Raw genomic sequence first — 26,737 nt, forward strand, 5'->3', positions numbered from 1 at the left:
AAATAGGCCTAGATCTTATTTGTAGCAGTACAATAAACGGTATCAAATGTATGCTCATTAAAAACAAGGTATAAATAGACTGGGGGAAAAACTGTGTTGTTGCTTGAGAAAAACACATTTAAAACAACAAGCCTGCTCCGACATGTGGTTATGATGAAGAGTGCGTGCCTGTCCCTCACAGGCTGGGTGCACGCTGCGCGGGCTCCTAGTCACATGTTATCGCTTTGATCATGCAAGTCACTGTTATTGTCTGTCTGTCTATGTTGCTGATAGCCATTATGGTCGAAATGAGTTAGCCATTCATAACTGTAAGGTCAGTTTCGATCCACTTGACTTGGAGAAGTTGGCAATCAAAAAAAAAGTTGTGGTAAGTCATGAAAATGCTTCTAGATTTTTTTCATGCAAGATATGTCGAGGGTCGGAATCGAACCAGGAACCTTGCGATTACGTGGTAAGCACATTAGTGTGCTACGCCACTAAGCACCCCCCCCCCCCCCCCCCCGGAGTTATTTTATTAAGGTTGTGTGACGAGTGTTAAACATGATGATCCAGCAGACTAGCTGACTTGAATGACATAAAGAGGAACTATTTAATATTTCATATATGACAGCTTTTTCATTTATATATATATTTACATATATATTTCATATATGACAGCTTTTTCATTTATAGTTGAGGTAGAAAATCTCCTACTGACTTCCAGTGAACCAGAAACAAGCGTGTCCACAATTATCTCCCCTTCAAGCAGCCCTGACAGGGATACAACTGATAGTTAATCACTATGGCCACCACTGTTGAATCTAGTTACAGTGAGCGTCATTTGTTACACCCCCCAATGGGACACGACAGCCAAGTTTATCTTCTATCTTCTCTGTCCTAAGTACCACAGCTTGGTTTGTGCAGTGTCAGCTTGTTGAAGACTGTGGCAAACTGACATAATGGGAAAGAGGCAAGCAAGACTAATTCGGTGAGTACATTAGTGGCTGAACTATTTGATCATAAGGTCAATTTTTCATCAAATGTATTATGCTGTTTTTGATTGCATGGCTATACCATAGTTAGATACTGTAGGCACCTATTTTCTCTTCAACGTTTGGCTTCAGGATTAAATAATCATCTGACGTGAGGTTGTTTCACTATTGCAGACAGCTGGGGGTTTAAATGAAAGGAAAATCTGCTTATTCCCCTTTGATTCACTGCTTTTCTCAAGATTGCATGTGGCAAACACGCCAAACTGAGGTTATTCTTAGAATCCTAAGTCGTCCTTTCGTGGAGGGGGGTGAACCGAGATGAATTAAAAAATGCACAATCCTCTAAAATAGGAAAGTTGCTTTCCTATTAACCGAAAAGTAATACTCCGCCGGAGAAAATGTAAGGTAAACAACTGCATTTCAAAATGAATTGACAGCTAAATATTTAATTATTTTTGTAATATGATAGAGAGGGGGGGGTCACTCCCTAAGGGCTCCTCCGCACACGAGGCTCCCAGCAGGACCCCCTGCCTAAATAAAGGTTAAAGAATACAAATTACGCAAAAGGAACATTCAGTGTTTCTGCAGTGCCAGGTACAGACAGGCAACCTTTGTGTGTCCTCTGGGATGTCTGATCCCCGGCTTGGCTGCCTCCACCGCCCAGATGAACGTTATGTAATGGCAGAAGCCACGACCCGTCCAAGGAGAGGAGTTAATGAGAGTCAGCATCTACAGCGATGGCAGCATTAAAAACATCCAACAGACGGCCTAGGGCTAGAGTCATGCATGCATATATGTCTGTGCATTCATGTGTGCTCCATTCCAAACCCTACAGTACATGAAACCAACCATTTAGGTCTTTGGTCACTTTGTGACAAAACAGTTTTTCTAAAAAGTGCTGTACAAATAAAATGTGATTGTGAACTATTGATTGATTGATTGATTGACTGAATACACAGTGGTCCTTCAAGGTTGGCCAATCAAGAACTGCCTGAACATTAGCTTGGCACTAGTTTGACCAGTTCTCTCTTGTTTTCTATCAATGAGACAAGCCTGGATTAACAAAGGATATCTGGATTAATAAACACATATCCAAACAAATCATATTCATGGTTTAATGTGTCTTCCTTACCTCCAAAGTAGGAGCCGTCGGTCAGCTTCATCTCTTTGTTGAGCTTGGTGATGACACTTGCCACGCCATGTTGGATAAAGTACATCTTCTTCCCCACGGTTCCCTCACGGATGATGTAATCGTTGGGCTGGAACACCTCGAACTTCAGCTTACTTAGCATGCCAGTCACGAAGTTGGGGTCTGCATTGGCAAACAGCGGCATGGTAGCCACTAGCTTCCTGCAGTTGAAGTTAACGATTTCCTGGAAAAGGAAGGAACATACACTTAGGGAAGAGTTGGAGGAGAGGAATACAGGAAAATGGTCACAATGATCCACATGTTCGTAACTACGATGCACTTTTATCTACCTGCCCAAATTCCTCTCTGAAAAATCTCCAAATAGTACAAAATACAGCTGCAAGAATAATCGCTAGAACCCAAAAATATGATCACATCACTCCGTTCCTTACACTGGCTTCTGATTAAAGAACGAGCAGATTTTAAAATTATATTATTAACCTATAAAGCATTACATGGACTTGCACCCCCTTATCTCACCCACCACCTTCAGCTGTACAACCCTGCACTACGTTCACAATATACAAAGAGATTAGTCATTCCTGGAATATCTAAGATTACAGCAGGGCGCAGAGCCTTTTCTTCAGAGTGCCCATCTCTGGAATGATCTTCTGATTCATGTTTAGGGAATCCGATTCAGTTTAAATTTTTAAGTCTAGGCTCAAAACTCACCTCTTTAGTCAGTGTTATGACAAGCCCTAGCCTAGTGATATACCATCATTCCTCAGATTCTATCATACTAACCTGTTAAGTGTTGTTTTTTTCTGAAAAACAGTCCCTAAGGTGAGCCTGGCTGAGCTCGCCCCACCCTTGATCCTGATCAGGATGCTCCCCCCACGATGGACTCTAACTCAGACATGAACCACAACCTTTGCACCGCACCGCACCGCACCACACCACACCACACCACAGGACACCACAGGACACCACACCACACCACATTTGCACCACACATATTTTGTATTATTTTACTGTTATTTAATTGTTTCTCCAGCACCTCTCCAACATCTAGGCTTTCTTCCTACTAGCCTCACTAGGGAGTTTTTCCTTGCCACTGTGTCCACTGTTTTTCCGTGGCTTCCTTTTTGGGGGTCTACGGTTGGGCGTTGTTTTTATTTAATTTTGACTGTATTGGTTGTTTATGTTGATCACTTTGTGACAGTTGTATTGTAAAAAGGGCTACACAAATACATTTGATTTGATTTGACAGAGGACAATTGAATTCAATCAAGACTAATAAATGATAAGATAACTTCAGACCAGAGAATAACAACGTGGCTAACACAAAGGAGAAGAATGCATGGAAATTGTGTCCTTTGACATCTTGTGACTTTTTCCTTAAACTTAGATACAATCCATCAAACATATGAGACAATACCATCCAAGTTCTGAAGCCAATTTCAACCCTCGTGTCTCAATGTTGTATTGGATGTGTACCGCAACTCCGCTCCTAATATCTCTGAACCACTTCTCATCACTTTGGGACTCTTCAGGTGCTATTTTCTGTGATGATGATGAGCTTGCCCTCAGCCCTCTCTTGTCTCCACAGACACGGGAAAGAGATTGTTTCCTGTAAGACCCTGTTTACTGAGGCACTGTGTCCGTCGCCTCATCTCTCCGCTTCCTCCCTCTCCCTGTTGCCGTGCAGACAAAGTGTGCCCATGGTCTTCTCCGCTCACAGCTTACCCCGATCCTGTGAGGGATGATGACTGTCCAATGGGAGCATCATGGCCGCACAAGGGGAGGGAGCAAGGGAAGGGACCGGCCAATCACCTGGCTGGCTGCCTGCTGGGCTGGGCTGTGTTAGCTCAGCCTGAGACTACGGTGACAGCCAAAGCCAGGGGTTCTGACCCCAATCATGCAAGACGTATAATGAATTAGATAGCTACCAGGACTCAGGCCCCACAAACTCCACAAGGGAAAACAATCTTTAGACTCTATCTATTTAAAGCAAATTTGTCACATGGCGTGTGGCAGTAAAAATAGCGGCTGCAACAACCAGCAGCAGGGAGAAAAAAAAAAGAAAATGAAAAAAAAAAAGAAAAAAAAATCTGGAGATGAGAGCGAGTTTAACTGTTTCTCACCTAACCGACGTCATCACCCACGCTCCTTCAATTCCCTTGATGTCTGCACTTCTTATCATGTCATGCTGTGTAAAGTCTGCTGGGCTGGGCTGGGCTGGGCTAGGCTGGGCTAGGCTGGGCTAGGCTGGGCTAGGCTGGGCTAGGCTGGGCTGGGCTAGGCTGGGCTGGGCTGGGCTGGGCTGGGCTGATAGGATGATTTGCTGAGGTGATGTTTGTATGCTATGTGGATCTGTGTTGCCCAGTCAGGCTGTCCTGGGCTGTGATTGAATGTGTATACAAGCCATGTATAGATGAATAGTTTATAGGTGCTATAGTGGAAAGATGTATCGCGTACATATGCTGTACTGTGTTGTTCTGGGCTGATGTATGTCGTGCTGTTCTGTAATTGATGTGCGCTGTATAGATGCCTGCTCTACTATTCTGTATATCTGTGTTTTGCTTGTCTGTGAAGTATGAATGCATGCTCTGCTGTTCTGTGCTGTCTATATCTGTGCTTCTCTGTGCTAGGCCATGCTGTGCTGTTCTGTGCTGTCTATATCTATGCTTTTCTGTGCTAGGCCATGCTGTGCTGTTCTGTGCTGTCTATATCTGTGCTTTTCTGTGCTAGGCCATGCTGTGCTGTTCTGTGCTGTCTATATCTGTGCTTTTCTGTGCTAGGCCATGCTGTGCTGTTCTGTGCTGTCTATATCTATGCTTCTCTGTGCTAGGCCATGCTGTGCTGTTCTGTGCTGTCTATATATGTGCTTTTCTGTGCTAGGCCATGCTGTGCTGTTCTGTGCTGTCTATATCTGTGCTTCTCTGTGCTAGGCCATGCTGTGCTGTTCTGTGCTGTCTATATCTGTGCTTTTCTGTGCTAGGCCATGCTGTGCTGTTCTGTGCTGTCTATATCTGTGCTTCTCTGTGCTAGGCCATGCTGTGCTGTTCTGTGCTGTCTATATCTGTGCTTCTCTGTGCTAGGCCATGCTGTGCTGTTCTGTGCTGTCTATATCTATGCTTCTCTGTGCTAGGCCATGCTGTGCTGTTCTGTGCTGTCTATATCTGTGCTAGGCCATGCTGTGCTGTTCTGTGCTGTCTATATCTGTGCTTCTCTGTGCTAGGCCATGCTGTGCTCCACCTCCACCATGCCTCACTGTGCTGTTCTGTGCTGTCTATATCTATGCTGTGCTCCACCTCCACCATGCCTCACTGTGCTCTGTGACTTAATGGGGTTAGAGAGGAGAGACCTGGGCAATTAAAGTCCCCCCGCCTCTCCCATCCTCCACCTCTGCATCATTAGACACATCATCTGCTGAAACAGAAAGGGCAGCCAACCATGCCGCAGGTAGACAAAAGACATCATCAAACTGGTCACTGAGTTCAAGTTCAAGCAACTTCTACTTGCTCGTTTGTGTTTTTTGGTCCGATGAAGGTCATGTCGACTGAATCATCACATTATGACGAATGTGGAGTATGTATTTTTCCCCCACCATGAAACTTGTCACTGTGACCGTAGCCTAACATTTTCAAAGCTCTGGGCTCATTTGGCTAGCTATGTATCTTGGGAGTTGATGTCTTAATGAGTCCAAATATGATTTTGCTGTTCAAATTGTCATCCGTTGCGGACCTCAGTTTGCATTTCACACCTGGGTGTGAGTTCCTGACTGTGCGACCATCTTTACACCAATTATCTGTTAACCTGATTCATGTTTAGCCTGTGTCCCGCCGGTCGTGGCAAAATTAATTTGCAGAGTTTGTCCTTTGAATTTGTTTCAAAGCAGAGGAGATAATATGTAAATAGAAACCTTTTGCTGCGGGACTCTGTGGAATAAAGCTCCTAGTAATGACAGATTCACCTGGGGAGGGGGGCGTATCATTTTTCAGGTATCCCTTTGTGGTGACCATATAATGCATTATACTGTAGATGTACTCATAATTCACTATGACAGAGTAATAATGCAGTATAAGCATAGTTACAGACACACATACAGACTCATATAGACTCATAATGACCATCAATGTGATGCATTTCTAACGTCTTTGTCAATGAGTAGCACATATTTATTACCGCATCGTAATCATTGTTAACGTGTGTTATAACAATGCGTCACAATGATGGACATCATAATGCTGTATGATCCGTGAGGAAAAAGTGTCCAGCAGTTATAACACACTACAGTATGTTACTGTACATTGTACGTAATTATGATTATACTTATAATGCATTAGGACTACTGATATACGGAATTATGAGTCTATATGAGTCTTTATATGTGTCTTTATATGTGTCTGTTACTGCTCTGTCATAGTGCATTATAATACCTGTATGATACATTATGCATGTGGACTTCACAGAAAGTGTCATCACAATGGTAAAGACTGCATTCGAGAGTAAAATAAAGATGAGGAAACTCACAATCATAGACTCATCCTTTTAGAGAGAGATAACTCCTTGTACTTGTCTATCAATGAAGATTATATACATAACAGTAATCGTATCATGTTGTATTTTATTGTATTACATTGTGTGTTGGATGGTATCGTGCTGTATCACAACAAAAGCTACCTCGCCCCGCGAGCGACTCAGAACAGGGAGAAGAAGTGACTCACCTCCTTCAGAGGGTCGTTCAGCTCACTCAGGATATTGTCCTCGTCGAATATCTTGCCCTGATAGCGATGCTCGTAGTAATCATGGATCTTCTGCCGCATGTCCGCTGGCAGCTTGTGGAAGGACATGTACTGCTCCACTTGTTTGTACTGTAAAGATGAAGGGGACAGATACTGTCAATGAGCACGAAAATAAAACAACAAAGAGGCCGTCAAAATTAGACGTTTCAGACACAAACACAGAAATACTGGTTCAAAGCAGCGTTGGTATTATCTAAGGGGAGAAAAACTATATTGTATATGGCCTACAAATGCTGGCTCCAATGTGTCTATGTTCCACAGAAATGAGGACACACACACACACACACACACACACACACACACACACACACACACACAATGCCATACCCTGGGTCACTGCGCATTGGAGCAGGTGGCAGGTGGTAAAAGTAGGAATGACCTGGGGGCTTTTCAGACGGAGGAAGCACTTCTGATCACTTCACAGAGGCTAGAATCTCTTGATATACTGTACCCACCATCTTCAGTGCATTGCAGACATCTAGGTGATGGATGTGTAAGAAGTACTGCTCTATCTAGTCAAATTATTCTTTCTAGAAGACTGACAGAGGCCATAATAATTGAATTCTAGGTTTTTTAATCAATCACTTCAATACTAAATCATGTACACTATGTTCAGCAAGAGAGATTATATACCCTTATCAGATCATACAGTAATCAAAGTCACATACTAGAGACAGCCATGTATACTTCAGTATAAAGTTAGGAGATAGTTGACTAGTTGGTGAGAGATGCCTCATAGGAGGCTGCAGTAGGATATTAACTCACTTACTGCCAAAGAATTCTCACCACCTAGATCCAACAATTCTTTGATTGGCTACAAAATGAAGCATCATACTTGCATGAGTAGTATAATGAATAGTATGCATTTTTGGTGAATAAAGTCACCCTTGGCACTCTAGAATGTCGACAGTCTGGGACAGACTTTATTCACCGCTGGCACTAAATGAGTTAATGGGAGAGGTCCCCAGGGTCATCATTATCGTCTCTGTCCGACTTGCCAGGGTACCGTGGTGTCTGTCATTCCGTGTTAGAACCGGAATTAGCTGTCAAGCTCCTAGCTGAGTAATACCGACCATCAGAATCATGAAATGAGGTGGAAAAAGACACAGGGTCTGAGGAACATTCACACCACCCTCCATTTGTAATCCTCTCTGGCCTCCTCTGGAGAGAGAACCCCACGAAGGAGACTCTGGACTCTCGGATCAACCGTAACGCTAGACTTCCATTACATATGCATGGAGTGACACAGCGCAGGGACTCAGATTTTCCAATTCTCCAAAAGTCGGGTCGGTGTCGCAGCTTAAGTGCATTTGCTTAATCAAAAGTTGTGGTAATTTAATTGAACATGGCGGCGCGTCCGCACAGGTAACAAAACAAGCAGGTGTTGACGCGCTGCCAAGTGAATATCACAGACACCACAGGCTTCTATTAGCCCAATGATGTATGCAAATACAGATCGGCCCATTGTCCGCAGGCCCGGGCGGGGAACAGGCGGAGAGGGATACTTCAACGACTCATCCATTTTAATCAGCCACTCCTCTGCTTACCCACACACGGGTACATGACAGGGGTGTGAGAGGAATTGTCGGCGCCAGTCGATGGCCGGCCGCACCTGTAAGTAAACACCGGCTCTCACGCGCTGCCCTCAGTGATTAAAGGCGCGAGTGGAGGCAGCCCGGGAACGGAAAGCGGCGACGGCAACGGCAGAGCCTAGCAGGCCGAACACGACGCCAACGTGTCCAAAATGAGAGAAAAATGTGAGAAAAGTACAAAAAAATAAAACAAAATAAAAAAATAAAAACGGCATGTCACTTCGTGTTCCGCATTGATTCTCTGCAGGTGCAGCGAGGCGATAAGGGGCCAGGTTTTGTTTGAGGGAAATTGATTTACTCTGAGTACACAGCAAAGTTGGAGGGCATTTGACATTTTAACTTTAAAAATGGGGGGGCTGCTTGGAGATTATGGTCATGTCATGTTTGGGCAGATGAGTATGCGAATCATGAATGTATATCGACCACATAGTTATACTGACCTGCTTATCTTCGAACCACTGAGGTGATTGTCTATTCAACATGTCTCGAAGTTGAACCAAGTGATGCGCATTGCTAAACCGTTTGAGTTCTTTTTTTGCTTGGTTCTGCTACATTGTAACATTTAGATCAGTGATTCACTATGTTTATGTGGTTTGTCCCGAGGGCTCGACTAATGAGGTCTAATGAAGTTCACTAGGCTCTCCTCACATGCATGCTGTTACTCTGTCTTCTCTCTCTCCCTCTCGCCCAGAAATAGGCTCGTCCTACTCGCGCTGGGGGAGTTGATTTGTCACCAAATTAACCAGAATTCCAGTTGGGGTGGCATTGCCACTCATTGCTGTTGACATTGTTGTGATAGCCAGGTCATAGCATCTGTGTGCCCACCCTTGTACTGGCCCTGTATTCCTATTGGTTATCAGACTTCGTCATATAGTCAACATGTGTCCAGACATCTTCAGTTATTGGATGGCTTACTGGCTTACTGGCTTACTGCACGAGACTTGAGTGTGACTTGCCTTGTGCCCAGGCTAAAGCGTCCTAACTCGTCTTGTTGTTACCAGCTGTTCATAGTGTGGAGAATGATCTGCTATCCTTCTTTTGTAGAAGATCTCTGCATCCTTCAAGGAGTTAATTTGTCATGGAATTCATTTGAACCCACGCACCACAGAGAAGTCACATCACAACAATATTTGTTTCTCCTCGCAACTCATACTTACAATTTATAACTGTCATTATGGTGAGCTGCACTCTCATCTCAGTAATGAATATGATTAGATAGAAGGAATTGCTTGTTTTGTTTATTACATTCAAGGTGTGTCAACATGGAAACAGGTTTATATTGTTGGGTCTACTCTCTATGGGGCTCAGGTAAATACATTCTGTGCTGCAGCAAAACAACAGCTGACAGAAAAGTAGTTATACCTCAGAGTATGGTTTTATCAGCCATCAGAGTATCATTTAAGCAGAATATGGTTGTTGCACACAATGTTCCAGATATATTCATGTTTTTTAAAACAATAATATTTATATCTGGGTTAGCTGCACACAATACCTATTACATGTACAGCCATGGGAATAATATTACAGATACAAACATGGGAATCGTCTTCATAGAAATGGCTTCTGCTGTATAAAGCAATGTACTTTATCAGTATCATGAATCTTGAAGTATGTTATAGGGCATCAGCTCTGAATGAAACAATTAGTGACGTGCTGTCCCTTCATCCATAGACAATAAGTCCATACAGCATCTGACACGAACATACAGTATAGTGCAAATATCATCATATCTGGGGGACTGAAATACACATACTGTATGGAAGAATGTGCGCATCTGACTATGTAATATCTTATGAAATGAGTCTCTCTGTGTTCAGCTGTCTGTCAAGGCCTGGGTTTCCCTGTGCGAGGGTATGTCAGTGGACAGTGCCCCTTCCCACACCCCTGCCCGCCCCCGCAGCTGTGGCAGCGCTGGTGCGAGGACTGAAGGGCGAGACCCAGAGGCATCCCTGCTGTTCCTCTCCTCTGCACTGCAATGCAGCAAATCGACACAGGGGCAGTTGTCATGCCAAACGGTTCACGACTGTGTCAGCGAGAGCTCCCACACGGCCCTGCCCTGTTGCACCACTGGAACGACTCACAACGAAACACTGAGGGGTTCATCGACTCGTCTGATCTCTGATCAGAGCGGTGCTGGGAGACAGGGCTGCTCTTAACACCTCAGACAAACCAAGCCAAGGAAGGCTATTCAGGGGGGCAATTAGGAAGAGTGTCAATGGAAGGGATTTGTCTATCAAAAGGATAGGATTCAGGATTATCTTCCTGATTGGAATGATAGGTTACTCCTAACTTGCAATCTTCCCTGATGTGTTTCATGTGCTCCAAGGGCCTAGAATATGTTTCAATAGTATGTGATATGTAATTTGACACTGACTGTATGACTGATGTTTAGTTGTACAGTTGTGTGTTGCTGTTCTGGTATCTTATGAATCAATTAATATAACCATGAATTGCATTGTGGTTTTGTAAATGAATTGATACAGGTATTGTGTATTTATAAAATACCGCATTCAATAATTCAATGTTGACAAGTAATTTATGCTCTGCCAAAATGTAATAGACAATTTAACAATGTACCATAGGAATGAACAACCCAATAGCTGCCTTGCCTATTTCTATTGACTACAGGTTGTCTGGCAAGGTCAGAGCATCATATTTGAATTAGACGATAACAGCTAATGCTTTTAGAAGGTGGATGTAAATTAATAAACTGTCCATTTGGGTCTGCCTCGTCATTGTCACACTCAAGGTGACTCTGGCTATGTGTCCTCCACTGATAAGACTGCTGTCAGCCACCGAGGACAGGATAACTGATGTGTGTGCGTTCAATCCAGTTGGATCGTATGGGCAACATATCAGTTAAATTCCAGTAAATGTCCAGTTTTTTGTTTTGTTTATGTTCCTGATCACATTTTACAGTAATCAGCGTGTAATGTAAATGTAAATGTGTATGACACAGAGCACTGAAGCGTGATATTTTGTATACAACAATGTATACAACAAAGCAGATATTAGTCTGCTAGATATTATACATGATACTAGTATGAGAGTATATTGAGTAAAACCATAATGTGCTTCAGTGCACACAAGGGAACAGATGGAGTCTGTAAGCCTGGTGAGCCTTACCAATATCTTACCCTCATACCAACTAAGCTATCAAAGCTTCAGGACAAACACTAGCATGGTCGCTCATAACCACATTACAAAGTGGGTAAAAGTCTCCAAGACTCCAACTTGCACCCATCTAGTAAATGTTGGAGAAGAATTAAGGTCTTGCATGTAAATGCCCGGTCAGCTAACTTCTTATTCTGAGAATGCCAAACCCGTTAGCAGGATCACAGATGGTGCTGGTTGCCGGATGGATAATCACCCCCCCCCCATGCAAAAATGATGTAATAGGGATCTAATGAAAATTCCCCAAAATGTGTTCTTCTTAATAGCACCCACAAAGATGGGTGCTATTCCTGCCTGGGAACCTTTTGACCCTGCGTGAGAGCTTTTATCATACGCTTGAGAAAATCCTCTTCAGAAGTTACTGGATAGGCACTGCTGTGATCTGTGAGTGCACAACTCCTAAAACACACTCCCAGAGGAGAGGAGGCCTAATCCACCTCTCATAAATAAGAATTATGTGTTTAAAAAAAGGTTAAAGCTTTACTGAAATAATACAGGGTGATCAGCATCACTTACCTTATGTAAAGCGAATAACATGGGCGATCATGGGCAACACATCAAGTCGGTCATGACAACTAAAACATACAAACACTACATATAACTGGTATGGCCTTACCTTCTCTTGGTACTGCCTGCGGGAGGAGTCCAGCGATTGGATGAGAGCGGTGGCGTGACCAACGAACATGGCGTAGCAGGTGGCGCCCACGATCATACTCAGCATGGTGATCCACAGGTCGGACATGCTGACTGGCGCCCGGGCACCATACCCAATGCACAGCATGTGGCTCATGGCTTTGAAAAGGGCATAAGAGTACTGCTTGCCCCAGGAGTCGTTCTGCAGGGGGGTGGGGGTGGAGGAGACAGAAGGGGGGCAGGGGGAGTTACCGCGCGCAGGCTTTCCGGCAAGGCTCTTTGATGGATCACTGAACCCTCACTGTGCATCCTGCCAATATACCCTTCATGCTTGAGAGCCTAATGCTCACACTGAGTGACTAAACTCCCCAACCCCCCCCCCCCCCACCCCCCCGTCCCTCGGCACCCTACCCTCGCTTGCCACCGGGTGTAAAACAATTGATGGCTGCGGGCCAATGCTAATGCTAATGCTAATCAACATCTATTACTGCTAATCAACATCTATTACTTCCATTCGTTTTGGACAGCTGATGTATGGTTTGTCTTTGGCCTGGGGATCCTTCACAGTGGATGCGTGGGAAAGATTCAGAAGTGGCCTGGATTCTTCCTTCTCAGGGCCGAATATCACAAGTGCTTTATTAAGATTCAGTGCAGAAGCAGGGAGGCAGAAATATAGGACTGGCAGGGCACCCTGCTTCAGTCCACACACAGACTTCAGCCCTGCTACAGTCAGGCGTGTGCATCTCACACATTGATTTGAATGGGTAACATACTCTTCTGTTAAATCTTTTTTCTATTTTATTTTCTAAATACAGTGTTTTTACTGTTGGAAAGTATACTTGCAGTATTGTTATTTGGGAGGAAGAACAAAGCCCTCAGATGATTTTCTGCTCAGTCAAAGGAATTCCCCTAGTCTATTCGCAATTGAATACAATACAACAGAATGGAATATAATATCCATTTGCGTGTGATAGGGCATTTGTTTTCTATATATATTTTGACCATGCCTTTTGACAAACAGGCCCAGGCACAGGCACTACATCTGTGACTTCGAGTCCCATTAGGAGACAAATGTGACAGTTCCCTGGGACACCCTTGCAGTCATTCTGAGTTGCTGACTCCTCCAATTGTTTCTCCCTCTGTGAACAAAAAGTGCTGAGGGAGCTTCCTACTTCCACTACTTGACAAAAAACCCACCGTCTAGAACATTACCGTTCATCACACTCACTTCCACCGTCGGCTATATCTCATCGCAAAGTTTTCTCTCTCTCCATCCTCACTTTGTCTTCTGCTGCACCCCCACCCCCACCCCCACCCCCACTCCCACACCCTGTTAAAACCACAGCATCCATCATGTGGATCCCAGTAAATGGTAAATGTACAGCTAAATGATCTCCACCACTGACTAACAATATGAAATCTAATCTTCATGCCGATTAGTTGTTTCTTTCACAGATTGATAGGAAAATTAACCGATAATTACACTGTGCTGCCACGGTGAAAAATAGAACTCCAGATCGGTGGAATCGGTAGTTTCAAATTTGTTGCATCAATATTGCATCAGTCGCTGATCAAGCAAATGTGATATGAATCTCAACTAGAAACAATCCACCTAATGTACTTTAATGATGTTTTTATTTTCACCAAGAGTCATCTTCATGAATGCCGTAGAGAAAATATGTTAAACAAGTTGGCATAAACTCTGTCTACATGGGATTGTTCATAGTGATACCTTATCCCAATATTACAGTGTTGGATTGTACGACACACTCAGCTGAGTTAGAAACCAACCCATCCATAGCAGACTATTATGGCAGCAGAGAACCCCCCCCCCCCCCCCCCCCCCGGGACATGCTACTGTACATGCAACTGGTAGGAATGAAGCATGAGCATCTCCTTCATGTGTATGTGTGGTTGTGGGTGATGTGGGGGGAGGGTGGCGGTATGTTACCGCATTACATGTGTGCGAGTGAACATGGAATGGAATGGCCATGGAAGCGTGATAAATTCATTTGAATCCACTGGTTTTTTTAATCGCGACTGAAAGTGAAGAGGTGAGTGCACAAGTTGTTATTAAAGGCCCACGGCAGCCCACGGCAGCCCACGGCAGCCAGTTTTGCTTCCTGGCTGTTATTGAAACTATTGGCACCATACACTTTATACATGTTGGGACTTTTATTTTTTATTTTTTATTTTTTTTGCTCAGTTACCTGATAATGAAATCCGTTAAACAATGAATCAAGTTTGCGTGGCTTATGCCTTAGATAGAGGTATGTTAAGCTTACCTTGGCTCCTTATCATGGCTATAATTAGACAGTGAAATCCAGACTAGCCGACATGAGCTCCAAAATCATGTGTCAGCACCGTGCTTTATGCAGCATTAAGAGCACAAACCTGAAAGCTTTGCTGCTTTCGCATCACAATGCTTTTAGCAATGCGTGCCGTCATTAGTCTTCCTCAAGGCATTTTGTTGGAGGCAGATTGGCTTACTCTTCTCCATAACTACAGGATACCACAGAGCCAAGAAATGAAAGGAGAAGGAGTCGGCGGGTGGTGGAGCTAGTTATTTGCAGGAGTTTATGTTTGATCGCCCAAGCTATGGTGAAGAAGCTCGGAAAGGTGGGGGCCAAGGGAAAGGTGGGGGCCAAGGGAAAGTGGAGGCCATCAATAACCTTCCTGTGCCAGTCTCCCATCGGGCATTTTACCGGGCAAAGTGCTCTTCCGTTGGCACCCAGAGTGAAGCCCTGTTCCTGTTAGTCTATGCACCTGTGCTTTCTGCTTTTTGTCATCCCTTTACTTTGTATTGAACACCCTTTGGGTTACTTTTCAAAGAAGCTTACGTCTTGTCAAACTCGCGACTCCACCATGGAGAAAGAGATGCTTACTGTCATCCTAGCTCTTCATCACTGAGGTTTTTGTGTCTGGGTCTCTAGCCCTCAAGTTGTTTATTCAGATTATAACCACCTGGTATTCCTGAAAAGAACTAGTTCCATGAACTGCCGACTCCTTCGCTGGAGTCTGATATTGCAGGAGTTTCCCCTTGAGATCCGACATGTCCGTAGTAGACAGCTTGGTAGGGTGTGGACGGTTGCTAACATTTTTTTGTGGTAAATAATGTTTAGTCCGTGAGGTGGCTTGGCACCTGTTTTGGTTTGGCTGCACCTTTTTGCAGTAGTTTAACATGGCTATTTTGTTTAGAAAATGTGCTCGTCCTGAGGTAGAGTATTAAAGCCAGAAGTCCCCTCCCCTCATTTTTTCAGAGGGGCTAGAAGCTTCTAACCATTTTTTTGGACAGAATTTTTATCGTAGTTTTTTTGGCATGTAAACATTTTAACAGAGCCGTGCGGTTGACCTGAGCGACCCATTCACATCGATAATTTTACTAATTGGGAGTTTTGTTTTCGTTGTTACTTGTCCAACAAATACAGGGATATATTTGTTGTCTTGAGGAGGAAAGTGTTAGTGGTTTTGTGACAAGATCGAGTGTGGTTAGGTGTGCACACTGGTCACCTCGTTAGTCTGCATGGGTTTAAGCTGTGCTGTTTGCCCAGCTGGTGTAATTAAGACCTGCTCAGCTGGGGTTATTTAAGACCTGCAGGTCTAGTGCCTGAGGTGAACTCAAGCTGCTGGCAGGATAACACCTCTGGTTACCTCCTGCTACTCAGAACAGTATAACATCTGTGTGTTGCTTTTCTCTGTGTTTGGTTTAGTTTCAAAACAAGATATTTCAGTTACTCCCTGACCCTTTAATTTAGTTTTGGGATTTATTTTAGTTTGCCCTATTTGGCAAACCTAGTGGGCGTCCATGGTGGATGCCTTTTAGGAACCCAATCTTGGTTGCTTTGCAACCTTCAGTGAGACCTTTCTGGACCCTTTATTTTGAGCGACCCCCTTTGAGGTGTTGGTTTCGGGGAACGTAACATAATCCATATGAGTCGGATGTCACTGGCAGCGTCTGGTAACAAAATACTGTTTCAAATCTAACAAGGGAAATGTTATACAGTATGATTGAAGACTCCACATGTAACATTTAGCTGTCTTGTGTGGAAGCGATGACAATCGATAGTCCTCGTTCATCCAGCGTTGCTGTCTGCATGTGGCTAAGGGAGTGATTGATGCTACGGAGAGGCCATACGACTAACAGGCAGTATAACAGGACTGTAAACTATTTGGCCATGGAACAACCGAAAGTGACATGGCAAAAAAAATTAAGAAAAGCAAGAAAGAAAATGAAAGTACAGATAATGGCATTCTAGAGTCTTTGACGTTGAACAGTTGTTAATATTAAAATGGTTTATTAGTAGTAGTAGTAGTAGTAGTAGTAGTAGTAGTAGTAGTAGTATAGTAGTAGTAGTAGTATAGTAGTAGTAGTATAGTAGTAGTAGTATAGTAGTAGTAATAGTAGTAGTAGTAGTAGTTGTAGTAATAGTAGTATAGTAGTAGTTGTAGTAGTAGTAGTAGTAGTAGTAGTAACAGTAACATTTTTCTGACTTTCACAATCATTTTTCTCAATCTTTGTCTTGGCATATTTGATAATTTCAGACAACAAAAACAACAACATAAATATGAAAATGTACTGTAATTCCTGGATTTAATTGCCTGATCTGCATTTCCCCTCGACAACTGCAAGTTGTTTGTGCTATCCATGCTCCATGACTATAAGACATGTGATGTGCTCATTGTTATTTATCAATTATATAATCTAATCACAATCTGTTCACACTGAGTTGGGCACAAAGGACACAGCAGTCTTTGAACAGCGCAGCAAGGAAGCAATGGGACCTGCAGGCATCCTAATTTATCAAACCATGAATCAAGCAGATAAGCTTAACAAGGAAAATTCACAGCAGCATCTCTGGACAGCCGAAATAAACTGCCAATAACGTACGACGGATTAAAAAAAACCAGGAGAAACACTGTGCAGAGTCAAAGACACACTGTGCAAAGTCAAAGACACACTGCCAAGTCATGAATCAATCATTTGCTATTTTCTGGATAAACTGGAACACATTGTTATTCATGCACTTTAGAAAAGATGAGGATTGTTAGCCTCTTTCATCTCTGGTAGTTTGTTGTATATTTCCAGATGCTACACTGTAACTAAGGACAACTTTGACCTGACTTAAGCTAAGCTTCGCTGGGTGCACGTCAGCCAGCTGTTTAATCGTTGGCATTCAGTAGAACGAATGCTTCACGAGAGCCGAAGCTGTCCTCGAGTGAGGTCTGACATGTGACCTGTAGAGAAGGCCTCACAACAGTAGTGATCTGCAATCCCACAGAGTTAAAAAAGCCCAAATTGTTTACACAACAAACCGTATTTTCACATCATGCTAATCCCGTCAGTGAGCGACAATGAGATTACAGATAGCAGAGGTTTTTTTGCCATGGCTAAGCAGAACGCAATCCATTCGGACAAAGTGGAGAAAAAAATTGCTTCTTATCATCTCAGGAATAGAGTGGTCTTGCTATGCAGATGGCATAACATTTTGTTTTCCCATTTGATGTGTTTCTCTCATGAAATCGAGAGGGATTTGTTTTTAATTTGGGTTATCTTTTGTGTTATCTTTTGAGTGTTAAAGTGCATTCATCTTCAGGAGATTTCTCTGTAAATTCTTGGGAAATACCATTTTATTGAAAATTATTCGAAGAGTCTCTGAGGACGGATGTTAATCCTCATACAATAGGCCCTTTCACTACCTGGAAGGTGTTGTGAAGGTACAGACGTAAACAAACTACCCACTGATTCAAAAGAAAAAAACTACTTAGGATTCAAGTTGCTAAGCTCTGGAAAGGGGAAGTGGAGTGGATTTCTTTGGCAATTTCCAAAAGGCAGAAGAGAGGGGCACACACACACACACACAGACACACACAGACACACACAGACACACACACACACACACACACACACACACACACACACACACACACACACACACAGTGACTGAACAAACACGTGAGTTTTGATCTATGAATTCTAAACTGGAGCAGGCTATTGGACGTGAGTCACGGCAGAGTGGGAGGAGATGGATGGGGCGGTGATGGCTGACCAAGGACGAGAGAGAGAGAGAGAGAGAGAGGCCAGGGGAGTCTGAGTGATGCCCCTGGGCGGTGTGGATATGCATGGGCTAGCCAGTCTTCTGCAGGGGCATTAATCCTCCCCAACACATCCTCAACACACACTCAGCCATCAAAATTCAAATGAGCCTGCATCAGCAGTGCACTACACCACCCCCCCCTCCACCACCACCACCACCACCACACCACCCACACCCTTTCCCTCCTCTCCATCTCACCTCCACCCACACATCCACTGCAGTCCATCCACCACATCCCTACGTTCGTCAATTCTGCATTCTGAACTGTTAACCGCGGGACCTGGCATCCATTCACAATGTTTTGTTTTTGTATTCTTATCAACAATACAGAAGAAAGAATACATATCCATTCCAGGGAATTGATCCACGGCAAAAAAAAAAAAAAAAAAAACAATATTGCCTATATTTCTCACAGAGAGGCTCATTTATATGCAGAAGTCTTGAGGAGGACAACAACGTTTTGCTGGGTTTCCTGAGCTCTCTCTACTGAGCAGGGGACCCTGGTGGCCAGGCCGGGGGTGTCAGTGGTCAGCACCGAGCGGCCCACCCATCCCCTCGCCCCCTCCAACCCCCCCCACCCCACCCCCACCCCCACCCTCCCCCCCCACCCCCACCCTGCTGCCAGTGACAATCGCATTATCTTGTCTAGTGATTAAGTAAATGCAGCTCCAAAGAGGAAGGAGCTCCTCTCGACCCATTAGTCATGCAGATAATCGTCCTATACCCCGTACAATACCACCACTCAGCAGTATCTACAACGCAGCGCAGCCCCTTCGCCCTGACGGGAGGAGAGGAGGAGAGGAAGAGAGGGAGCGACGTATCAACAACCAAAAATTGCAACGCGCTCCGTATCTGAGAGAGAGATTAAAATACCCCTCCTCGGGAGGGCAAATGGAGGCAGAGGGACTTTGATGCTGTGTGCTGTGGTCTCACTTTCACCGCCAGTTACTTTGATGGCGGCAAGCATGAAATTAAGTATTTATACACCTGCTCAAGAAGTTCTTTGTCATATCCTCTGAAAGGTTCAGACAACCGGAGTACAATAAGCGCGGCGGTGGGTGCCAGACATGTGTGTCCGTGATGTGCTGAGGTGCATTGTGGGGGGTGGGGCGAAAACGCCAAGCAGGAATTGACAATAAAGACAATAAAAAGTGAGCTATTAGGAACATTTTCAGCGGGAACACTGATGTGTCCAGAGTGGAGGGGAGAGGAACGTCAGAGTGAGTCTGCACTTTTCACTTTGGATCTGTGGGGCGTTCTGTCAGCACGTTCCCACCTTGCCTTGGGTCTACAGAAGACATACAGTGAAGAACCAAACAGACTCATACTGTAGGGTTAGACGCAGACTCATACTGTAGGGTTAGACGCAGACTCATTCTGTAGGGTTAGACGCAGACTCATACTGTAGGGTTAGACGCAGACTCATACTGTAGGGTTAGACGCAGACTCATACTGTAGGGTTAGACGCAGACTCATACTGTAGGGTTAGACACAGACTCATACTGTAGGGTTAGACGCAGACTCATACTGTAGGGTTAGACGCAGACTCGGCTTGTGTTGTTCTCACCGTGTTACAAGGGAGGTATGAGCCAACTACAATGCAGAGGAAATTCAGCATTTATAGTATGTATTGTGAAAACAGGCGGCATAATAACCTCAATGTCAAGGTTATTGCTCTTGTCACATTAAAAACTGAGTAATTTCAGGGTAATTACTGTACATGAATTACTGGTTTAATTTGATTCATCTGTATTGTTTTGTGTACAGTGTGAACAATGACTCATATCTTCTCCTTGCCTGTACAAATTAAACGCATCAGACAATATCGTGCCTATTTATTAATTCATATAACTTCAACTGATCCTGTCCCTACCTCGTTGGCAAGCACACACTGTACATAAATGCACAATTTTGCTAAAGTGTGTTGGGACCCTCTGGGTTCTACCATGTGTGCGGGTCGCTCACTAATTGGCAGGCCATTGTTAACGGTTCAATCTGAATAGGAGAGGATAAAGGACTGCAACACCCACAGTTCAGCTGGGCCACGGCCATCAAGGCATGGCTGGTGAAGCATCACGCCCACGGACTCCCTGAGGCCCTCCTGGAGCTCACAGACTCTCACTCTGTACCCAAACAAAAGAACGGCTGGCTAACCACGCCCCCCACCCCCCCACCCCCCCACCACCCCCTTTGAGCAGAATTGAAAGACAATGAAATGAACAAGGCTGAGATATCCGGTACCGAGGAATTCATCGTTATCATAATTAAGGGTAATGATTAAAAGCACAGCAGCTAATTTAAGGAAAATACTGCATATTTGGCTACAGGAAATGGAAATAGTACAGTGGGTGTTTTTTTTTTGTCTAATTTTGCATAAAACCCCTCAACGTGGACAAATTGCAACCGACACTCATGAGGGGGATGGTATAACTGCAAGATCATTTAATCTTAACTTAAGAAAGTACACTCGCGGCCAGGCTGAATAAGTAATAGACAGTAAGAGCAAGCTCAGGCAACTTCCCCCGTCGCCTGACAGAAGAAGGGTGCAGATAAGGGTGGCACAGGGAGTAGTGATGTTGAAAAGCTGATATCTGCGCCTCCAGTGTAGTGGCTGGGAGGACTTCACGTGCATGCGTATCACAGCGATGCTTGTCTTGAGAAAAATCAAAAAAAGGGCAACATCTCCGGGCAATATCCAAGTCCCTTCTCATCCTTCTGAACTAAACAAACCACAGGCGTTTGACCCCCCTGCCTTACAGCATATAGCTCAGAGAGGTGTACGGAGAAAGGGAGGGAGGGAGGGAGTGATGGAGGGAGGGAGAGAGAGAGAGAGGGAGAGAGAGGGAGGGAGGGAGAGAGAGAGAGGGAGAGAGGGAGAGAGGGAGGGAGAGAGAGAGAGAGAGAGAGAGAGAGAGAGAGAGAGGGAGAGAGGGAGAGAGAGAGAGGGAGACAGAGGGGGGGGAGAGAGGGAGGGAGGGAGAGAGGTAGAGAGAGAGAGAGAGGGAGGGAGAGAGAGAGAGGGGAGAGAGGGAGAGAGAGAGAGGGGGAGAGAGAGAGAGAGCACGGTGTCGGAGTTACATCCGGGATTGCAGATGTAATGTCTTATTTTTCCCGACACAGTTTCCCATTTCTAAACGCAGCTTTCACGCATGGCAAAAACAACAGATCAACAGATCCCCAAAAAGCCCCCAAAAGCCATGTTTTTTAAGTGTTGAGGGAGCATTAATATTGATAAGGTCAGCTCATGCTCCAGTGCATCAGAACTACATGACTGTACACTGGGGCCCTGTAGCTGGCTGGGCAGTCACATGGGTACCATGGTTGTCATTGCCATTGTGTCTATGGTAAACAGGCCTAATGCATACCCATATAGTGTAACTTATTCTTGTGGTTTACAAGCGTTCCATCTGGCGCCAGTATCAGAGCACTGCATTTTACTTCGGCTTGTCTTTGAATTTGTCATAATAATTTCATAAGCACAGGTCTGCATGTGGAGATTGTTATTGATGTATTTTTAATCACATTGGGGAATGAAACTGTCTAAGTCTCCACATAAACAGTTTAGATTCGGTGGCACGTACTGTAGGACCCCCGCATCCCGAGGGTTGAGGCAGTAGCTCTTCAGGTGGCTTCGTGCCATCAGAGCAGCTAAATTAAGACAGGTCTTCAGCCTGGCCCAACATCGCTGCTGGAGAACCAACTCTGAGCAAACATTGCAGCACTTTAAATGGATTCCAGCTCCAACTCCAAATCAGGCTGACATTAAATCAATTTTCTGAAAAGATCAAGGGAAATAAAGACCTAAACCTTGTTTCTTTATTTCAGGACTGCACAAATCCTTGGGTGTGATTCATCAGAGCTTTAAAACATGATACAAATTGTTCTATACCGTATAACATTAAATTGCCCCTTAACTTCTGTAGTAACATTGTAATTACTCTAGTAACAACACTGCATTCACATATAGTGAATGAAGCTGTCACTGCACATTGATGGAGTTGAATGACTATTATATAAATCTCTTTGGATAGTTTAGACAATGTTTGCCGATTGAGAATATATGCAAATGAATTGTGCGTAATCCCACACAGCACTGCTGAGTACCTCTAAGTTCAACTGAGCCCTGTAGAGTATTATACAATACCACGTTGCATAACTGTGTATGGTTCTCTCTGCTCTGTGTTATCTAATGCAATGCTAAGCTAAGCTAAAGACCAAAGACAAATATGTAATGAAGCACAGAGATTTGCTCCTGCCTATTAAAGTGCATCCATCCTTTGAGCTTTGCAACGGTTGAAAAACGGCCTAATCTTTGGGGGGGGGGAGAGAGAGAGAGAGAGAGAGACCCCCTGCACTGATAGGAGTCTCTCTCCCTCCCTCCCTCATCCTCTCTCTCTCTCTCTCTCTCTCTCTCTTACCATACGGGTGTCAAAGATCCCGCGGGCCTGCCCATCGTGGTCCAATCCGGCCCGCAGTCATTTGCGGAATTATTATTATTATTATTATTATTATTTAAATTTTTTCAAGGATAGATCAGCTTTAAAATGGGAAGATAACGACTATGTTCTATCAGAAAGCATCGCTTGCAAAATGTCTTCTTCTTTTTATTTAATCCCTACTGTACCACCCCATCCCCTGATCGGAGGACATGAAAACATATATATTGTATGTCTCTAGTTTCTTATTATTTCTTGTAATAGACTTATGAGTATATTGGCTTATTAATCATGAATTATATTTTCTCTTCCAACCTTCAGATGCCCACAGATGAATCCATCATGGAAAAGAGGCATTGGTCTGAGTTTGAGTAGGCTACTGTAACACTGTAATATTGAGCTCTGTGGAAATGAGGCATTGAGTGTAGGCTGAGTATGTATAATATGGTGCACCGGTGGACACTGCAGTGGGCATTTGTTTAGTTGTACTCTGAAATCTATCGGTTTTTTCCGGCCCGCGTAAGGTTGCATTTGGTCCAATGTGGCCCAGGGCCAAAACGAGTTTGACACCCTAGACTTCCCACGAAAATGACTGGTGTAAAAACCATCAGAATATTAAAACAAGCAGTATTGACTTGAAAGTACTCTTCCGTAGTAAATCTACATTTATTTGTAAACATTGTCTGTAAATGCTCTAAAAGTATAGATGAAGTGCTGTATGGCAAAGCAACACTATTGTGTACTAGTTACAAGATAAGACTACCGGGGTGAACATAATACACACACAAGTGTATGGGATGGACTGGTCTAAAACACTGGAATAAACGTGTAATCTACAGAACTTGAGGTAAATTTCACTATCCTAAATCAAACAATATCCGATAACTATTTCTAAATACACATACGGACGTACTGACTGAACTCCTACTCATTCCGATATGTGTTGACAGGATGCTCTGTATATGTTACAGTAACACACACGGTTACATGGCAACCTACAAAATACGCTAACATTTTCAAAATGTGAAAGAAAAAAAACAAACAAACAGGACGAAAAATGTATAATACTTACAACCATACCGTTTAGCGACACCCAACAATCCGGAGGGAAATCCTGGAGGAGAGGCACCAGGAACTGGAGACAACCGTCCCAGTGACAGAGAAGAAGCATCATCCCTATCAGATTAAATATTCTTACCACTGCACTGGCCAGGTCGTAGGTCATATGGAAGATCTGTCGAGAATGAGAGAAGAGAGAAAAAACACATTTTAGTCACCGGCTAAATCACCCAAAAATCACCTTTGAAGTGCAGGGTGGAGAGTGACTAGTGGTGGGTTTGCCACATTTCGCACCGCAAGGCCTGTGTAACTCACAGATGTTGAGGTATTCATAACACAACATGGACGCCGTCCAAAACAAACCGACCAGAGCAAGTTAAGGTTGATTGTGTGCCCAGTGGAGAGGGGCTTAACAAAATGCAAAGGTGGGCATAACCAGCTGTCTACACTTGGAGTATAGCCACATGATATACAGTTGACACATGCATATTTAACAGAGGATCGATATAATGTAAGCAGTAAGGTCAAGTACATGATTTGCTGAGTTTGACATTTCCATTCAAGCCGATTACCATAACATTACACTTTTGGCAATAATTATTTTGTCACATTACGGTAAGATTGAACGCCACTGTACATGCCAACAATACCATCCCAGAGTGTGGTGACTTGACATGTGCAGAGACACAATCCTGATCATGTTGCTTAATCAGTGCGGGCAGCAGGAGAATGGGAGGCAGTCTCCAGGGTGAGTGAACAGGTCTAAAGCAACGGGTTCGTTGAACAAAGAGGTTCTCCTCACGCTTCTCTGGATCCCCATGCTAATTCAAATACTCTCATTTGCATGAGAAACCCATTATTTATTTTCTGGCTGGTTATTCCATTATACATTTTGGCCAAAGCTCAATTCTTTGCAAAAAAAGTGACAAAGTGCCGGTTTAGCATGATAAACCGGTCATTTGAGCAGTCCAATGTATTGTGGACCCAGTCCCCCCCCCAGTCCCCCCCCCCCCCCAAATGAAGGCCTTATCTGAGACCTCAGGTAATTGTTATCTATTTTTAAGGTGATAGGATTGCTCTCTCCATAAACTGCTTAAGTCACTAATGCATGAATTTAATGGCATTTTAATAGGCTCTTATGGTATGGTGCAGCACACTGCAATGACAGATTAAGAAGTTAATTTTATGCTCAACAAAATTCGCAGACAGTGAGATATGGTGACCTTTTGTTTCCGGGCAGTTTTTCTAAATTATTGCCATGGGGATAACTAGTTGCTATGCTGTGGAGTCAAGGTCGAAAATAAATACTGTGATTCTGGTTATTAAGGCAACGAAACGTGACTTAATTTTGCGCATGTCAAACATACACCTTCTTTCTCATAGTTATTATATCTGAAACTTATAAAACAACAGGTAAACACTTAATACGCTTGCGGCTATACCTGTGATTCTGTGGTAACTCTAGTAACAACATTGTATTAACATTGTTATAACAAAGTATTCTAGAGAATGCTTTGTAATTGCATCGTAATGGGGTTGAGCTTTTAAGCATTTTGTTAATACATAAAAAGGATACAGATCAGCCCCTGCCCCCCTTGCCATGATAACATCACACTGTAACAAGATGAAAACATTAATCCACCACCCAATCAAAATGGGACTACCAATCACATATTTTCTGTGTAGGTGTTTCCCTGTCGAAGGGAAGGACAGGGGAAATCCCCTTACCCTAACCGTACTCTAACCCTAACCTTAACCCTTACCCTAACCATAACCCTTCCTGTGTAGGTGTTTCCCTGTCGAAGGGAAGGACAGGGGAAATCCTCAGTCACACTGTATTTGGATAGTCCCCTATAGATGATCTAGAGTTGCTCAAACTGTCAGCAAACTATCAACTGCACCAGCTTGCTAGGGTTATGGTTAGGGTTTGGTTTCGGGTCAGAGTAGGGTTAGGGTTAGGGTTTGGTTTTCGGGTCAGAGTAGGGTTAGGGTAAGGGTTATGGTTAGGGTAAAGATAAGGGTTAAGGTTAAGGTTGTTGACAGTTAGTTGACCATCTACTGAACATCAACAAACTATCTATTTGGGACTATCCAAATAGAGTGTTACCAATACTGTAAACTAGTCAGCTCAGTCAGTGCAGCACACTTGTGGATTTTCATTACTGTACTGTAGGTCTCCAAACTGAAATAGAGAAGTACGTACACCCATACCAGTCAATAATACAGACGCAAGGAAGTCCTCTAACACCCATCAATAATGACAATAGGAGTCCTTCACAACCAAATTAACGTGTAATGGAGTCGTGCCATGATTGGAGGAGGCATGTGGTCTGTCCTGCATTTTAAAGAAGTCATTTACTGAACATCGATTTACTCTCCAGGTTTTTGAGAGAAGGACACAGATACGGAAGAGAGCGTTGTTTATGAAAGTCCCTGTCTTTTACTGTCAATCTACCGTTGCTAATAACAACAGTTCTATGTATCTAGGGGACCCACCTAGCTCAAGAGCTCACCCAGGGGTCAAAGGTTATGTGTAGTAACTTTAACTCGGTAACTCTTTATTATGGAGCTCATATACCTGTAGTAATGCTGCAATTCTTCTAGGAACAACATTGTATCGACATAGTGTTGCATAGTCACTGAGTTACTGCTTGTAATTGCAGAGTCTTGGGAATGAGAAGTATTTGGTATGGTAATACACACATTACACAAGTCAGTGGAACAGTTGACTGCAGTGTAATAACCAAACGTGTTACTAGAGTAACTACAGCATTACACATGTAAGAACAGCTCTACATACACTGTTACCTGATTTACTATACCAACACTAAGCGCAAATA

The 26,737-nt window shown here is 43.7% G+C and overlaps 1 protein-coding gene across 1 annotated transcript in view; it reads right to left on the minus strand.

Annotated features, from left to right (window-relative positions):
• The window catches only part of hcn1 (hyperpolarization activated cyclic nucleotide-gated potassium channel 1), a gene marked incomplete at both ends in the record, with an annotated part of 67,184 nt that overhangs the window by 11,302 nt on the left and 29,145 nt on the right, over positions 1–26,737 (minus strand). The window contains 4 exons of the mRNA XM_083669529.1: positions 2,104–2,344; positions 6,831–6,977; positions 12,291–12,509; positions 23,911–24,072. Of these exons, the coding sequence (XP_083525655.1) occupies positions 2,104–2,344; positions 6,831–6,977; positions 12,291–12,509; positions 23,911–24,072 (769 nt within the window). The remainder of the gene's footprint in view (positions 1–2,103; positions 2,345–6,830; positions 6,978–12,290; positions 12,510–23,910; positions 24,073–26,737) is intronic.

This window comes from Argentina silus, assembly GCF_951799395.1.
Source record: "Argentina silus genome assembly, chromosome: 5".
Taxonomy (NCBI): Eukaryota; Metazoa; Chordata; class Actinopteri; order Argentiniformes; family Argentinidae; genus Argentina; species Argentina silus.